An 18757-nucleotide genomic window follows, 5' to 3' on the forward strand; every position below is an offset into this window, starting at 1 on the left:
TGAAAATAAAGCCCTTTAATGCAAGTCGATCAGACCCGATATAATCACTATGGCCGTATACTGTCACATCACATACATACTGTATAAGGACTGACGAACCGATTTCCATATATTTCTAATCCCGACGTAGTGAACTACTTATTTTGTTCGCCAATCAAGCCCTGCCCCTAAACCTAATCCTCATAGAAAACCTTTGGCTGTTTTTTATTAAAAAAGATCACAATATCACAATTTCATCACATACACATGCTGACAAGTCTGGTCCCTTTTAAGTAATTTACTTCTACTTAGTAAAACTACGTGCCTCTTAACTGCGTTACAGTGATTCTGTAACCATGAATGTGTGTGTGTCTACATGCATGTAGAATAGATTTAAACTACATACAGTAAATACTGCTGACTCGTGCGTGAAGTTCAGAGTAGAAAATAATTAATTATACTGCAAGTGATGTTACAGTATATGGCTTTCGCGATTCTCGGGTGTGACCGACCTTGCATTAAAAAGCTTTATTTTCACAGTTATTTCTAAAGAAGGATCCTTTTTTCGCCCGCAAAATGTGCGATTTCCATTTGGTTCAATAGCATTGTTTAGGTTTAGTGCCTCCAACATGGCCGACTTCCGGATTGATGACGCGTCTGAAAACACTCTATGGAGAAGTTACTATTAATGGTTACTGCATTATCATATTCAGCAATATTCTTGAAAAGAAGATATTAGTAACAAGTAGGCCAACTGTTGCGGATATTCTAATCACAGCAACCAACGCATCTCGGGAATAACGCGCAGTGCATCCAAAGCGTTCTCAAGCGCCACCAGCTGGTCGTTTTCAGAAGAGCACCATTAATATTTCAGCTGGCTAAAAAGGCTTCGGTGGACACAGTTTAACTGATTAATTTTTTGTTAGGCATATAGCCAATTAGTATCAAATGCATTTATGCAATATAATGTAGCCAAACCAGAGAATGAAGTCCAGAGGATTCCAGCATTCCTAGATTTGCATTTACATTTATTCATTTGGCAGACGCTTTTATCCAAAGCGACTTACAAGTAGGAGAGCATAAACATTTTGTCAACACGCTAAACAGTACCGTTAGTTTACAAGGCCATGCTACTAGGAGGATTAAAGTTGGAGTAAGCAAAGGAGAGAATGAACAACAAGATATTTTACAGCTACGTAATTTGCGTAGCTGCATTTTATAGTCCGCGTTTATGCTAATTGAGAATGAGTACACATGTGCGCCCTGTTTACGAACGATTGTATATCTTTAAGGTACACACATTTTACTATGAAATCTGACGTTTACGAAGTATTTGTGAATCCGGAGGAAAGTTTTCGGGAAGGTCTGTTTACGCAAATTACTGGGAATTTCCTCATATATTTGAGAATGTTTCATGAATGAGGCCCATTATATTGTGGCCTTTATTCTTGTGTTGTGTGTGGATGCAGACCACACCACACCTGGGGCCAGAACAATCACATCAAATCAGGCAAACATTTCAAAAACCTAATGTGTGACCGAGTTTTACAATAGAAACACGTCTGTTGCATAGGTGATTACAAAATGACAAAACACACAAACCAGCACCAGTAATAATAAATGAAAAAGGAAATTGAACACCTCTTCATTTGCACTGGGGAAAATAGTCAAAACAAGTCAGATTGGTGACAAATATCAGGGTCAAGATGTTGAGGAGTGCACAGATGACCGCTGATATCACCCCAAAATTAAAAAAAAGAAGTGTTTCCACGTCACTTGTCATCTGGCTTGTTCATTCCTGAGTTTTAAAGTAAAGGATCTGTATCCACGCTCAGCTCATGAGAGCCACAGTGCGCTCCAGATGGCCTCGCGCGAGCCCTGAGAAGAACTCCAACGCCAGGCGCATATGAATGGGGACGAACACGTAAGAAGTGTAAACCACCATGGCCACCATGGTGAACAGGACAGCGTTGAAGATGGACTTCTCCCACGGCTCCAGCACGTAGATGCCGGTGATGAGCAGGTACTGATAGTAAAGCCAGCTCACGTACTCCCTCATGGTCTTCATATTGACTCGCCGGGCGACGCCGTCCCGATGTGAGCTGCCGACATGAAAGATGTGCCCTTAAAGAGTACGACACAATGCACAGACACGCACGCGACAGATAAGTGAATGATGAATAATAATGGGGATGGGTTTGTCTCTTTATAACACATTTCAAAAGATGAAAATGTCAATTCAAGACATGAATGACATGAAGTCAATTGCATTCGGTGGCTGGTACAGTTCAGTGTTTGTTCTCTGGGCTGTGCCCTAGGGTGAAACCCGATCAAATGAACGTTGGTTTAATTTTTTGCTTCCGGGTTTGAGGAGTGAGACAAACAAAACTTGAGAAAGAAATAATCGTCAATAGAAATAAACACAAACAATGCTGTTCATTAATGACAGTTTGATTATTTAATAAAAAAAGACAGAAAGGAACATAAAATGATCAAAATCCTCCAGGAATATTTACGTTAAAAAGTGGCATGAGCTCATTTATAAACAGATTTTTTCCCTTTCATTCTTTTTATTTAAGGCAGCACAATATTGTCTGGAAAAATGAATGAGGGGAAGAGCAGTGAGCATGTGATCTCTGTAATGAAGAAAGCCCTGGTGGGTTATAAATAAACCATGTTTAAATGTGCATATTAATATTATTGTGAACCAGAAGGGAAATAAATGTGAAGTGGCTCGTGGGGGCCATCTACAGCCCCACATTCATCCAACTGCAAAACACAGCAGGAACATGCTCTCTCTCTCTCTCTAATGTCAACAAGGTCAATATTTACATTCTCATACACATAAAACAAAACTGCTCGTAAAATTCCGTAATTGTTCTGCTTCTTTGGACTTACAATGTGGTCAATTGCTTAAATATGAATACGAATTTAAATCAGCATTTAACCGTTCGCCTAAGAAGTTCTGTACTGTGAACTTTTAAAGTATAAGCTATGCTGTATGAATAATAGCTGTAGAAAAAAATGTGTATTAAACACGCTGTGTGAAATGTGACACTGATGTAACTGATACTGAACTGTTAAATACAAGTGAACTTCCATCATAAATGATTCAAGATGACATAAAACAGATTTTTTTAAGTTACCTGGCTAGATTTCAGTGTCCCTACAACAATATGGAATACTGCATTAGTCATTACAAATGTAGTGGAGTAAAGAGTACATATACTTGTTCAAAAATGTAGTTAAGTAGAGAGTAAAAGTTGCTAATATCTTTAATACTCAGTACAACTACAAAGTAGCCAAAAAGATACTTAAGTAAAGTAACTAAGTACATTTACTCCAATACTTTACACCACTGCTTACTAGGACAGTAAGCATGCATTATTTAAAAAAATGACAATATGTATAACAAATAAATGTGCAGTCAGAGTAAACAGCTGACAAATGGATCTCTAGAGATCAGATTATAAATGTGACAGGTGTTATGAGGCGGCGATCATCGAGTACGTGTCTCAACTGACTTTCTCTCGTCTTCTCAAATGCGTTACTGAATTATGAGTTGGCGGCGCGTCAAAATTGCTGAAGCGTATTCGTGCATGGATCGCGTCATTTACGCTTTGACTCAACACAACATTACTTAAACTGCTGTGTAAGGCTAGCTGTAAAGTTAAAGTTAAGATACTGTATACGCGAGAATGCGCTTTCGCATTGCACTAGTCAAGATACTGGAGAGAGAGAGAGAGAGAGCGCGTGCATGCGTGCTAAAACTATCTTTTACTGTATGATAAATACATTTACAGTTATACCATGGTGTGTTTGAATACTGGATTCTGATTGGCTGGAAGGTGTGCATTAAAACCCTTTAATGCATGGGTAGCTCCAGTCAGTTTGATTACATTTCAAATTAACGAAAATTTGACGAAAATAGCCGTTTGATCTAAAATGACACTGTAAACATCGATAACAGCTTTAACTTGGCAAAAGACCATGGTATAAGCGGGATAATACACAGCTAACCGTACGATAAAGAATTTTAATGCACTACTCGGAGGCAACCACTTGGCCTCCACGCAGTGCAGTAAAACCCTTTAACGCACGGATAGCTGTGGATTATCCTTTACTTAATCCTTGGGTTACATGAATTACGAACCGTAGAGCACGTTCCGTACGGATCAACCGTGATCCATTTCACCACAACTCCTTACCATCTTCATCAGAACTGTACTGTATATATTCGCTCCCGTTTTCCTGTTTCCTTTGTTTGGTTTAGTGGTTCTGTTGGTGTACCTGTCTATTCTAGGGGTGGTTTCCAGAACAGGGATTATGTTGAACCAGGACTAGGCTTTAAATGTAAGTATACAACACAAAGGCACTGATGTATGTCGAGATATATCATTGCAAGTTGTTTTTAGTTTGGACAGCTCTTACATTTATTTGAGTCTAATCCCTGTCCGGGAAACCGCCCCTAGTGTTTATATTACAGTTACTGTGTAACTCCGTGTTTGAGGGAATATTGTGACAAATCCTGGCAAGACATAGTTTTGACTTGCTAGCTAAAGTAATCACCTGTTTTCTTTTGCTTGTTATCAGAAATAATCTGCAGGGACTTTATTATTTGCAGATGTATACCGGAATTTAAGTTTGGGCCACGAAGTTTGTTTATGTTGATGCTCTGAACTGTGGAAGTTCTAGTGTCTTGAATCCAGGTATGGCTTTTCATCAAGTGTCAATCTCTGAAGTTTTCTGATATGAGCATGAACTGTCATGATGATGCGGTAAGCATTTCTGCATAAAAACGCATCCCGCGATTCATATTTTTGCCGAAAACTAAAGCACTATGTGCCTTCTGCAGAAGCCAAACTAAAAGGATATTTGTTTCAACAGTTTGTTTGGATGAAACGTGCCGTGAAATGTACATTTATAAATGATACAAAGGCAGCTGGTGCACTTCATAGCAAACCTTTACTTGTCTCTTTCAAACAGAAAATGCATCCATTTATTATGTTCACCTCAAACGTGTAAACAGTTTTTACAGCACACCTGGGGCCTCATTTACAGTATACATTTATTGTATGTGCGTAGAGAATCCAAGAGAATGTTCATATTTATAAAAACGGTCTTTGACGTGGAAAAGTGCTTAGCACCACATCAGGGTCTGAGCAGACGCACGCACTTGTCTGAGTGCTGCAGGTGTTTGGAAATATAAGTCATTCCTGCCGCTTATAAAAGATTTGGACATTGACTGGTGCTCTTTCATATATCAATGACATTAATACAATCAGAGTTTGAGATCTCTACTTTTTATTGATGTCTATTTAATCACACGTACGCACTTTGAGAAATGAACATAACATCAAAATTAGGACGGTTTCTACACAACATTTTGTAAATGAGGCCCTTGATGTTCTATTTAGGCTGTGCAGCATCATCATCTCAATCAGATTTAAACTGTTTATAAAATAAATCTATTGTTTTGCCTGTATGACTGAGAGCTACACACACACACACACACACACACACACACACACACAGACAGGCACGCACATGTCTGGTTTATTATCTCTGTGGGGACAGTCCATAGGCGTAATGAGTTGTATACTGTACAAACTGTATATTCTATCCCCTAACCCAACCCCTAAACCTAAAGATCATGGAAAACTTTTTGCATTTTTAGATTAAAAAAAAATATTGTTCTGTACAATTTATAAGCTTTTTTGCCCATGGGGACCTCAATTTTGGTCGCCACGGTGACACGAGTCCCCATTGAGTTGGTGTGCATTCACGTTTAGGTCCCCACCGGGATATACAAACATGAACGCACGCACACACACACACACACGCACACACACGCACACGCACACACACACGCACGCACGCACACACACACGCACGCACGCACGCACGCACACACGCACACACACACACACACGCACGCACACACACATATGCATGTTTAGGAAACTTGATTCCTCCTCTAGAAGAAACCAGAAGTGTCCACAGGTCTTTGTCTGACCCCTGCATTCACGTTTAGGTCCCCACCGGGATATACAAACATGAACGCACACACACACACACACACACACACACACACACACACACACACACACACACACACACACACACACACACACACGCAGACAGGCAGCGCAGAACAGCAGACGCACACACACAACGCACTGCACGCACGCACGCACGCGCACACACACACACACACACACACACACACACACATGATTTATGTTAAGAGTTTGACTGGTGTTTGATCGGTCGGTCTGGAGGGTTTATGTTTTACTTGCTGGACGCTGCTTAGACAACAGTCTCTATCAAACTGAAAACAGATCCAGTGACATGAGTGAATGTAGGCGACGGCCTTACTGTTCCCAACTCTATTGTGTAAGTGCTACACACCCTCTCACGGTTTCACTCATTAAACACTGATTAAATCCTGAGGGTGTTTTTCTCTATTATTTTTGGGTTCTTCGCCACCGTTTGCATACTGTTTTGCACTATTTGCCTGGCCGGGGGGCTGCTTTATAATTTTAAAGTTTTACTTAATTAATATTGCATATAGGAATTTATAGTCTGTTTAATATTTGACCTGTGCTTCTCTCTCCTTTATCTTAAATGTGTGCCCTCACTGTGCGTGTCTGTGTGTGTGCAAGTGCTTGTCTGTGTGTGCGTGCGCATCCGTGTTTCTGCGCATCCGTCCGTGTGTGTGTGTGTGTGTGTGTGTGTGTGTGTGTCTATGTCTATGCTTGTTAGTACGTGTGCATATTGTGTGTGTGGAGTGTTTTGTATGTGGGTATGTCTGTCTTCTGTGTTTTCAACTTTTTCTTGTTTTTACAGGTATAACTTTAATTGTTTTGCTTATAGTCAATATGTCTTATGTACAGCTGCTTTGTAACAATGAATATTGTAAAAAGCGCTTTATAAATAAAGTTGAGTAAACACATTCCTCCCACCACTGTTTACATTGAGTCAACATTGAAACAGAAAACAATGTTCTGGAACGCCGTGTGTGTTTCCTGTATGTGAATTTCCTTCATATGAATACATTCATTTAATACAGCCCGTATTTATTTTTAGCCCAAACACATCAGTTGTAATTTATGCTATTAATAAATGTTATTTATTCAAATAAATGTTGTAGTTTGAATTTTAACATTAGCTGACATCAACTGACACAGCTTTTTTTATTTCAGCATTTATTAATGTTTGTTAATGTTGTTTAATGCCCATACAGTTGTTCACACTACTTCATTATGATTATGATTTTATAAATGTGTAAGTAAATGTTCACTTGAACTGATATGAATAAACACCATAGAAGACGCATTGTTCATTGACAGCTAATGCATTGTTGCCAGTGTTAACAAATACAACCTTATTGTTAAGTGTTACAGACTGAATGCTTTCTGGACATTTTCACAAGTAATATCTGCTGATTCACACCAACGAGATTGTGTTGCAAAAAAAGGAAGAAAGAATGACGGGTTTGCTAAAGTATTTAGAAATCCAGGTGGGAAAACCGGATTGTCGGAAATGCATTAGACGAGCCCTGAGGGCACCATAAATGAGCACTTGGAAAACCAGTCTGGTCACTTCCCTGCTTTGCAGTTTCAAATAGATGTACACATATTCTGTTCAAACCAACAGCTTACCTTCTCGGAATGTACACTAGTGTTGTATAAAAACAGTACAGAAATGTAGTGAAAATAGTTTATTTCCAAAACATACACTTTAAAAAAACACGGATGCCACTCCGTCATAATATCTGACAGGTATCATTAGATAAGTTCTGACATTATAGTGCTTCTAAAAGAAATCAGATCATGTGTGAGATCAGCACAGAGCAAGTGAACGCAGTTTGATCGTCAGGCGTAGGATGTAGAAATACAACAAATCTGCAGGGAAAGTGTTTATTCTGTGCTGTTATAGGCCTGGTTTCACAGACACAGCTACATTCTTGATGCAGTGTGAATCAAACTTAACTCTTAATATTTCAAACATGCCAGTGACGGGGCTTTGTGTCAATTGGGCTCATTCATGAAACACGAACATAACAAATTGTTGTGTAAATTGTCCGTAAAGTCATTCTAACGTAATTTTTTTCATGAAAATGTTCATATTTTCAAAATGTTAGTTCGGACAAAAGAAATGTTCACCTGCTCCATAACACATGTAAATGGTGCGTAAAACCGCATGTAACGTTCTGTATTTCTTTAGACAAACTGATGACACGTTGATGCACTATGTGTCACAATGATATTTATTTTGCCCTGTATTTGATCAATTTTTACTTTTTAACTTTGGGTAAAATGCAGAGCTCCTCCCTGTCCTTTTTTTACACAGCCGTCCAATCACAGTGGAGAAGAGTCGGGACAAACATTACATTGACCAACCATCATACACAAAAATAGAGTGCTTTTACGATGCATCATCAATCCGAAAGTCGACCATATTGGAGGCATTGAACGTAGAAAATGCTATTAAATCTAATGGAATTTGCACATTTTGCTGGCGAAAAAAACGATTCTTCTTTAGAAATAACTGAAAATAAAGCCCTTTAATGCAAGTCGATCAGACCCGATATAATCACTATGGCCGTATACTGTCACATCACATACATACTGTATAAGGACTGACGAACCGATTTCCATATATTTCTAATCCCGACGTAGTGAACTACTTATTTTGTTCGCCAATCAAGCCCTGCCCCTAAACCTAATCCTCATAGAAAACCTTTGGCTGTTTTTTATTAAAAAAGATCACAATATCACAATTTCATCACATACACATGCTGACAAGTCTGGTCCCTTTTAAGTAATTTACTTCTACTTAGTAAAACTACGTGCCTCTTAACTGCGTTACAGTGATTCTGTAACCATGAATGTGTGTGTGTCTACATGCATGTAGAATAGATTTAAACTACATACAGTAAATACTGCTGACTCGTGCGTGAAGTTCAGAGTAGAAAATAATTAATTATACTGCAAGTGATGTTACAGTATATGGCTTTCGCGATTCTCGGGTGTGACCGACCTTGCATTAAAAAGCTTTATTTTCACAGTTATTTCTAAAGAAGGATCCTTTTTTCGCCCGCAAAATGTGCGATTTCCATTTGGTTCAATAGCATTGTTTAGGTTTAGTGCCTCCAACATGGCCGACTTCCGGATTGATGACGCGTCTGAAAACACTCTATGGAGAAGTTACTATTAATGGTTACTGCATTATCATATTCAGCAATATTCTTGAAAAGAAGATATTAGTAACAAGTAGGCCAACTGTTGCGGATATTCTAATCACAGCAACCAACGCATCTCGGGAATAACGCGCAGTGCATCCAAAGCGTTCTCAAGCGCCACCAGCTGGTCGTTTTCAGAAGAGCACCATTAATATTTCAGCTGGCTAAAAAGGCTTCGGTGGACACAGTTTAACTGATTAATTTTTTGTTAGGCATATAGCCAATTAGTATCAAATGCATTTATGCAATATAATGTAGCCAAACCAGAGAATGAAGTCCAGAGGATTCCAGCATTCCTAGATTTGCATTTACATTTATTCATTTGGCAGACGCTTTTATCCAAAGCGACTTACAAGTAGGAGAGCATAAACATTTTGTCAACACGCTAAACAGTACCGTTAGTTTACAAGGCCATGCTACTAGGAGGATTAAAGTTGGAGTAAGCAAAGGAGAGAATGAACAACAAGATATTTTACAGCTACGTAATTTGCGTAGCTGCATTTTATAGTCCGCGTTTATGCTAATTGAGAATGAGTACACATGTGCGCCCTGTTTACGAACGATTGTATATCTTTAAGGTACACACATTTTACTATGAAATCTGACGTTTACGAAGTATTTGTGAATCCGGAGGAAAGTTTTCGGGAAGGTCTGTTTACGCAAATTACTGGGAATTTCCTCATATATTTGAGAATGTTTCATGAATGAGGCCCATTATATTGTGGCCTTTATTCTTGTGTTGTGTGTGGATGCAGACCACACCACACCTGGGGCCAGAACAATCACATCAAATCAGGCAAACATTTCAAAAACCTAATGTGTGACCGAGTTTTACAATAGAAACACGTCTGTTGCATAGGTGATTACAAAATGACAAAACACACAAACCAGCACCAGTAATAATAAATGAAAAAGGAAATTGAACACCTCTTCATTTGCACTGGGGAAAATAGTCAAAACAAGTCAGATTGGTGACAAATATCAGGGTCAAGATGTTGAGGAGTGCACAGATGACCGCTGATATCACCCCAAAATTAAAAAAAAGAAGTGTTTCCACGTCACTTGTCATCTGGCTTGTTCATTCCTGAGTTTTAAAGTAAAGGATCTGTATCCACGCTCAGCTCATGAGAGCCACAGTGCGCTCCAGATGGCCTCGCGCGAGCCCTGAGAAGAACTCCAACGCCAGGCGCATATGAATGGGGACGAACACGTAAGAAGTGTAAACCACCATGGCCACCATGGTGAACAGGACAGCGTTGAAGATGGACTTCTCCCACGGCTCCAGCACGTAGATGCCGGTGATGAGCAGGTACTGATAGTAAAGCCAGCTCACGTACTCCCTCATGGTCTTCATATTGACTCGCCGGGCGACGCCGTCCCGATGTGAGCTGCCGACATGAAAGATGTGCCCTTAAAGAGTACGACACAATGCACAGACACGCACGCGACAGATAAGTGAATGATGAATAATAATGGGGATGGGTTTGTCTCTTTATAACACATTTCAAAAGATGAAAATGTCAATTCAAGACATGAATGACATGAAGTCAATTGCATTCGGTGGCTGGTACAGTTCAGTGTTTGTTCTCTGGGCTGTGCCCTAGGGTGAAACCCGATCAAATGAACGTTGGTTTTATTTTTTGCTTCCGGGTTTGAGGAGTGAGACAAACAAAACTTGAGAAAGAAATAATCGTCAATAGAAATAAACACAAACAATGCTGTTCATTCATGACTGTTTGATTATTTAATAAAAAAAGACAGAAAGGAACATAAAATGATCAAAATCCTCCAGGAATATTTACGTTAAAAAGTGGCATGAGCTCATTTATAAACAGATTTTTTCCCTTTCATTCTTTTTATTTAAGGCTGCACAATATTGTCTGGAAAAATGAATGAGGGGAAGAGCAGTGAGCATGTGATCTCTGTAATGAAGAAAGCCCTGGTGGGTTATAAATAAACCATGTTTAAATGTGCATATTAATATTATTGTGAACCAGAAGGGAAATAAATGTGAAGTGGCTCGTGGGGGCCATCTACAGCCCCACATTCATCCAACTGCAAAACACAGCAGGAACATGCTCTCTCTCTCTCTCTAATGTCAACAAGGTCAATATTTACATTCTCATACACATAAAACAAAACTGCTCGTAAAATTCCGTAATTGTTCTGCTTCTTTGGACTTACAATGTGGTCAATTGCTTAAATATGAATACGAATTTAAATCAGCATTTAACCGTTCGCCTAAGAAGTTCTGTACTGTGAACTTTTAAAGTATAAGCTATGCTGTATGAATAATAGCTGTAGAAAAAAATGTGTATTAAACACGCTGTGTGAAATGTGACACTGATGTAACTGATACTGAACTGTTAAATACAAGTGAACTTCCATCATAAATGATTCAAGATGACATAAAACAGATTTTTTTAAGTTACCTGGCTAGATTTCAGTGTCCCTACAACAATATGGAATACTGTATCATGTTATGTGTAGTGTGATGCCAAGACAACTCCAAGCGTAAACAAGACTGATAACAGACAGCGTGAGAACAATAGCACATCACTGTGGTGTTCTTTCTAAGCAACGGTAGAAACTTTCAGCATCATTAACTAGATCCTTTTGTTGTATGTTGATGTACACTACAGAAATGTGTACAGCAAACATCCAACTAAACACGTGAAACTAAATCAACAAAACATGTTTATCAATGTAACTATTCTCCTTTCTATTTCTAGTAACAGCAGCTGCAGTGTTGTTTTTATCACATCATGTCATTTAGAGCTGTGATGATGATGATGATGATGAGAGTCATTTCTCACGCGCAGCAGATCAGTTGAGAAGAGTGAGTGAAGTGCAGTGTATGTGTGCTGAGAGGACAGGTACTCACCTCAGGTGTAATGCTGCAGTCTAGAGTCAGTCAGTGTGGCTCTGTGACGGTCCGATGCAAAAGCTACTCTAGCAGTGAGACACCACCCACTTCTCGTGTTTGCTCTCGCACCCGCATGTGTATTGTGCACGTGCGCGTTAAGTAACAGAGTGGAAATAAGGCAAACTCATATAAAGCTCCTCGTTCATAATATGATGCGATGTGCAGCTCTCACTTTCTCTCTGCGGTCATGAGGCTGTATAGTACGGTGCTCTGTGACGTCATCTGCCGCATGGGTCATTTCCATACCTGTCAACATTTGTGTACTAAAATCCGGGAGACCCGCCAGGGGGGCTGGTTGGTTGTGCGGGGCAAATATAAATCTGTTATAAATCGTTTTAATTACTTTAAATCTAACATAACATTTTCATGTCAAATTCTTAAATTTAAATCTAAGAGACAGATCACTGGGCCATGAATCCATGAATGGTTCATCTGCAAGGTATCATCTTAATTTAGTATTTAAAGTTTGCCACAGATCTCAAGTCAGACATGAAATAACTTCCATCTAAACGCGGCTTGAAAAGCACAAGCAGTTTGTCCCTTCACGCATCCCGTAGTTCGGTTGTTTTAACTTTGTTTATTAGAAAGCAGAATGTTTTTATTCAGTGGTAAGAGCATTGCGTTAAAAACGCAAGGTTGTGGGTTCGATCCCAGGGCATTGCACATACCTATGTGTAGGATAATGTAATGTAAGTCGGTTTGGATAAAAGCGTCTGCCAAATGCGTAAATGTAAAAAAAATCATATTATTTATGTAGGGACCTACAATAATCGTTTTGTGTAAGAGACTTCTATTTTGATTTTTGCTATGGTCGCCGCCATTTTTATTTGTGCGTAAGAGAGACGTAAAGTATGGCAGAGAGAAGGTGTGGGCTCCTGAAGTTTCTGTGATCTTTGGGTAGTTTTGACCGCTAAAAAGTAGCGTAGACCCATGATGCACAGTTGTACCGTTTGTTAACTTTGTTATGTGCCTAATCGCAGGAACGTTGAGAGTTACAAGACGCGATAGAGGAGTTTTCGTGTTATTAGTGTGAGTGAAACGCGCCTGCTAGCTGTTAGCACGAGATAGCTAACGTTAGCAGAGTCAATTACTCTCACGCGGTCTATTTTCCGTTTTGCTCAGTTTTTTTGGTTTTACTTGTTCAAACGAACGGTAAACGCTATTTATGTGTTATTGTGCGTTGCGTGGAGAAAGTGCCGAGTCGTCGGATGGGCTAAGCTACGTATCGTCGCTTCAATTTGGTCTGTGTCAGCTGGGGTCGCGGCCTTGCAGGATCTAGCTGTCAGCGCCAGGATCTCTAGGGCAATCGCTGGGAGAACATTGTGTACAGACGTAACCCTGCCATTCGAAGGACATCGTTCAGCGCCTCGTCCCTCAGGGAGGTGGTGGTGTGCTCTGTTTGCCTCATTCTGTTTTGCACTTTGGGAAACAGAACAACATTTCTCCGGTGAGTGAACTGAATTGTGAATTACCTCACTAAGTGAATTCCTATTCATGGAACAGTGAACGAACTTTGGATAAAAGATTTCATTAGCCGTTACTCTTGCACAGTTGCGAACTTGTAACCTGAGAACCCGTGCATGGAATAGAGGACAACCATTCTTTGATTTGATCTGCGAAGTGAATCATTGAACTTTATCGAACGTGATTGTGAATTGTGTTTCAAAATTCTCAAACCGGTGTGTAACCTCACTAGAACAGTGAGAGGGGATTTTGATTATTGTTGATACCCTGAACGGATACAGAGTTGTTTATATTTGTTGTTTATTTGTACTACTCCTTACACTCTTCTTATTGGAAAAGAGAAACAACTCTTTACAGCTAATTTAGTTTAAATAAATCCTTTATTAGAAGAGTTAAGCTGTGTGTAGTGAATTGAAGTCACTTTTACTAAGGAGTGGGGGCGTCTCATCTGTCATGTTAGATTTGGGGAGGGTGGGTTGTGCACTCCTACACTAGCTTTAGGCACATACACACTTCAGGTGGCTCCCTTGAATGAAGAAGATCCTGAAGCCCATCTCGTCATCTCTGAAGCTTCGTGTATCGTAACTAGACGGGTACCACATTCAGTTACCAGCTGAAAAGAGACCAAAAGCACTGGGTGGGAGGACCAAGCTCCTGTTGCTCACTCAGTCTTCCTTAGTGAAGTGTATAATACCCTCTACCCCCCACAAGGCGGTTGGCACCACACCGCCGCCACATATTGGCGTCACGAACAGGATACACCAGTAAGTAATACAAGTCAGTCCAGGTGCCAGGTGTTTAAGTGCAATTATGGCCGATCTGGACAAATTGAAGGAACAGTTTGAAGACATGCAAAGACGGTTCGGTGAGCAGGCTGGAATGTTGGAACAGGCCACAGCGGATCAAAGGGAAGCGCTGGCTCTTGCTGGAGCTGTTATTGACCAACAGGCAACTGCCCAGAGAATGCCATTGACCCTTTATATTCCGAGAGATCGTAAACTCCCTGAGTTTAGTGGTTATCGTACCAAACATGGAGAGATGAGTGTGGAGGAATAGACATGCTCAATGAAATCTGCTCTGAAAGTGATGAAAATACCCGAAGAGGACAGGATTGAATTTGTGAAACAGTATTTGAAAGAAGAAGCTAAGATGACGATTAAGTTTATGCTCAGTGGAAAATAATAATCTGTGGATGAGATCTTTGAAACTCTGGACGTTACTTATGGTGACAAACTTCCCATTGCAAACAGACTGAAAGAGTTTTATGACTGGAAACAGATGCCAGATGAAACCATTCGTTCATATGCCTACGATCTGCAAGAGAAACTAGGTACCATTCAGAATCGTGATCCCTCAAGAGTGCCCAATGCTGATGTTGTCCTGAAGGAACAGCTTGTGTTGGGACTCAAAGATGATTCTCTATGATGTGAGATGAAGAGAAGACTCAAGGTCAAAAAATATTTCACGTTTATTCAGTTGATGCAAGAAGCGATCATATGGTCGGAAGAAGTTGAGGTTCCAAGCAAGTTAAAGACCAATACTCGTCCAATACTCGTTCACGGGGCTCCGTCCATGCTATCGCCGCGCTGGATGGTTCCTCAACGAATTCGCTCATGCTGGAAAAGCTACAGGAGGCAATTCAACAGATAGCCACCTGACAGGAAGAACTTTTCCAGATGGTGACTAATAAAGGGAACGCCATACCTGCAGGAAAGGAGGTAAGATCAAGAAGTGTGCCCTTAAAGGACAGCGAAGGAAGATACATCTGCTACACTTGTGGAAAGCCGGGACACACTAGTCGTCGATGTTCTCAAGGAAAGTGCAAGTGGGGTGCACACCCTGATACACAAGAGTGAACTGGAAAAGTCCATGGAACAAGTTACCCCAGAGCTGGAAAGTTCAGGTCCATCTGTCATCAGAAGTCACACAGCAGACTGTGATGTGAGGGATGTTTCCAAAACTGTCTGTGAAAGTGCCTTTGGGGATTGTCTCAGCGTTGAAGTGAGGATTGCTGGTGTGAGTACCGTCGGCCTTTTGGACACGGGATCCGAGGTGACTACCATCTCTGAGTCACACTTTAGGAACCACTTTGGAGAAGTTGTGTTGTCGTCTGCCAACTGGGTTAGACTCACGGCAGCCAATGGGTTGGATATTCCCATTGTAGGATGTTTGGAAGCTGACATTGAGTGTATGGGAAAGATGTTGCAAGGAAAGTGTGTGTTCGTAATCAAAGAGAGCGGTTCCAATGGATCGGAGTTTAGGAGAGCACCAGGCATTGTTGGGATGAATGTGCTGAGTGACTTAAAAGACTTGTTCATGGCTACGGAGGGAGTGAAGAGAATGGATCGGTATGGCCGAGGAATCAAAGAGGCAAGAGTCCAAAGAGTGTTAGCTGATCTCAAGATCCAAACAGAGACGTTGAGTTGTGGAGACAAGATTGGCTTTGTGAAAGTGGCTGGAAAGCAAACTGTTACCATTCCGCCTTTCAGTGAACGCGTGTTGGAAGGTCGTTGCAGGTTGCCCCCTAAAATGAGCTGTCAAGTGTTAGTGGAAGCCTCACCTGAAGTCAGTTTACCCAAGAATGTTCTAATTGCCAATGTACTTACCAGGACTATTAATGGAAAAGTCCCAGTCAGAGTGTGGAATTCCAGTGAAAAGCCAATAAAACTCCCGCCACGATGTAGGATAGCAGCACTGTCTCAACTCAACTATATTTATATAGCACTTTTTACAATTTTCATTGTTACAAAGCAGCTGTACATAAGACATAAAACAGAAGACAGACACACACAATATGCACACGTACTAACACACATAGACATAGACACACACACACACACACGGACGTGCACGCACACACACAAAGACAAGTACGCACGCACACACACACACACACGCTCAGTGAGAGCACACATTTAAGATAAAGGAGAGAGAAGCACAGGTCAAATATAACAGACTATAAATTCCTATATGCAATATTAATTAAGTAAAACTCTAAAATTCTAAAGCAGCCCCCCGGCCAGGCAAATAGTGCAAAAACAGTATGCAAACGGTGGCGAGGAACCCAAAACTCTAATCGAGAAAAAAAAACTCAGGAGAACCCAGGCCCAACCAGGGATTCCAGTTCCCCTCTGGCAAAAGCTGCTGCCTCTGCACAAGCTCCAGAATGTTACGGCCTGGTCGGGTCATCTTCTGGCACGGGGATTGTTTTGTTTTTGTCAAGCACATGGCTGTCACCGAGCTTTCAGCTGGCTTCGTGCTTGTGTCTGCGTCATTTGCCCCACCCTCGTGTTTCCGTATGACTTCCCCTGCACTGGTGTTTTTCCACTCCGTGTTCACACGCCTGTTGGCATTTCACTCATTAGACATTATCGTTTCCTTAATTACTCCACACCTGGTTATGATCTCCTCGTTACGTTCTCTTTATAACTCCCTCAGTGTTTCTTGTCCAGTGTCTGTTCGTTGTGGATTATTCTGCCCCAGACTGCCCCAGGCGTAGCTGCGGCTCGCCTGTTGATGTTAAGTTTTCTGTTTTGTTTTTCTTGTCTGAAGTATCTCAGCCTTAGTCTAGTCTAGTCGTGTCTTGTATCCAGTCTTGTTCGCTTACCTTCCTTGTTCTCCTCGCTCCTTCTTTTGGTCTGCCTCTTTCAGCAGCTTGCTTTGGCACTCCGGTCAGTGATCACCATAGTCGGACGTCTTCTCTGGGAAGGATTCTCTTGCAACCTCTCCAGGCGCAGCATTTCCCCCAACCTGCCAGCGCGGACTCGAGTCGGGTGAGGTCGCCAGGCGCTTCCGCCCAACTCTCAGCACCGGCAATCTATCCTCGACTCACCGTGCTGACATCTACCATCTCAGGAGTGGACTGCTCGCGACCTGTTTAATTATTTCTCTGCATTCTGTTTGTGTTTAATAAAGACTGCTTTCTCCCGCACTTGGGTTCTCTGTGGTTCTGTCATGACAGAATGAACAGACCACTTACACGACCCAGCGGGACAGGATCCTATGCGGGTCGCGCTGCAACAACAGGGCGTCCTGCTAGGACAGCAGGCGACCCGTCTGTCCGCTGCCACCCAGGGAGTTGACGTCTTGCAGGCACAGGTGGCCGCTTTGCAGCATCAGCTCGCCGAGCTCGTTCGAGGGGCTGGCCATGCCGGGAACCCTCATCAATCCCCACCTCGCGGAGCCACTCACGAGCCGGAAACGCACGCCAACAGCCCTCCGTTGTATGATGGGGATCCTAACTCCTGTCGGGTGTTTCTGTCACAGTGTTCCTTGGTGTTTGCCCTCCAACCACGCAGGTATGCCACCGAGGAGACTCGGATTGCCTATATATTAACCCTTCTCACAGGACAGGCCCGCCAGTGGGGTATTGCTGTCTGGGAGGCTCAGGATCCTTGTTGCCGTTCCTTTCGGGAGTTCCGCTTGGAGATGACCAGCCTCTTCGACAGGTCGGCACGGGGCGACGAGGCAGCCGCTCAGCTCTCTCGGATTACTCAAGGGCGCGGCTCCATCACTGACTTCGCCATCCGGTTCAAGACCCTGGCCGCCACGTGTGACTGGAAGGCTGGGGCGCTGCGCGCACGGTTCCTCGACGGTCTTAGTCCGGCTATTGCTGATGAGATCGCGGCACTCGATCCACCCCTGGATCTGGAGGAACTCATTAACCTGTGCTTGCGGATTGAGAGTCGCATCAATGCCCGTTGCCGGCGCAACACCTCCCCACCTGCCTGGCGTCGTCGGGATCCTAATCGGCAGAACGGACGTGAATCTGACCGGAGCGCCGCTGCTGCACTCCAATCACCACCGGAACCCGAGCCAATGCAGATCGGACGCTCACATCTGACTTCCGTGCAGAAGCAGCAACGTCTCTCCGAAGGACTCTGTTTTTATTGTGGAAAGGCGGGCCATCAGGTGGCTCTGTGTCCGGTAAAAGCCAGCGCCCACCCGTAGAACGGAGAGTCCGGGTGGGCGCCATCACAAGAACCTCTTAGACTCTGCGCACCACACTGCCATTTCGCCTTACTTACGATGGACGTACCCATGCCGGTAAAGCCCTCATCGATTCCGGTGCAGAGGGGAACTTTCTGGATAGATCCACAGCACGAGCGTGGGGAGTTCCTATCATCCCCTTGCATCCACAC

The 18757-nt window shown here is 42.2% G+C and overlaps 3 protein-coding genes across 3 annotated transcripts in view; 1 reads left to right on the plus strand and 2 right to left on the minus strand.

The window, feature by feature from the left end:
- Positions 1-605: 605 nt before the first annotated feature.
- On the minus strand, positions 606-4190 carry LOC130565162 (serine palmitoyltransferase small subunit B-like). The gene is made up of 2 exons (XM_057351744.1): positions 4175-4190; positions 606-2103 (listed from the first exon to the last, which is right to left on the minus strand). The coding sequence occupies exons 1-2, from the start codon at positions 4188-4190 to the stop codon at positions 1811-1813; spliced, it is 309 nt and encodes a 102-aa protein (XP_057207727.1). The 3' UTR covers positions 606-1810.
- A 4948-nt stretch (positions 4191-9138) lies between these two features.
- LOC130565163 (serine palmitoyltransferase small subunit B-like) lies at positions 9139-12390 on the minus strand. Its single transcript, XM_057351745.1, has 2 exons — positions 12357-12390; positions 9139-10636 (listed from the first exon to the last, which is right to left on the minus strand). Exons 1-2 carry the CDS (start codon positions 12388-12390, stop codon positions 10344-10346), a joined length of 327 nt encoding a protein of 108 aa, XP_057207728.1. The 3' UTR covers positions 9139-10343.
- Positions 12391-13003: 613 nt separating this feature from the next.
- Positions 13004-18757, plus strand: part of otol1b (otolin 1b) — a 42948-nt gene continuing 37194 nt past the window's right edge. The window contains exons 1-2 of the mRNA XM_057351747.1: positions 13004-13017; positions 13483-13599. Of these exons, the coding sequence (XP_057207730.1) occupies positions 13004-13017; positions 13483-13599 (131 nt within the window). The remainder of the gene's footprint in view (positions 13018-13482; positions 13600-18757) is intronic.

Source organism: Triplophysa rosa, linkage group LG14 (genome assembly GCF_024868665.1).
Source record: "Triplophysa rosa linkage group LG14, Trosa_1v2, whole genome shotgun sequence".
Classification (NCBI taxonomy): Eukaryota; Metazoa; Chordata; class Actinopteri; order Cypriniformes; family Nemacheilidae; genus Triplophysa; species Triplophysa rosa.

What these genes read in the sequence shown, in the direction of transcription:
- LOC130565163 (XM_057351745.1), bottom strand. Translation starts at nt 12,390, where the DNA reads ATGACCCATGCGGCAGATGACGTCACAGAGCACC. An exon ending in AGATGACGTCACAGAGCACC is followed by an intron (nt 10,637 to 12,356) that starts GTACTATACAGC and finishes GTACTCTTTAAG; the next exon opens with GGCACATCTTTCATGTCGGC.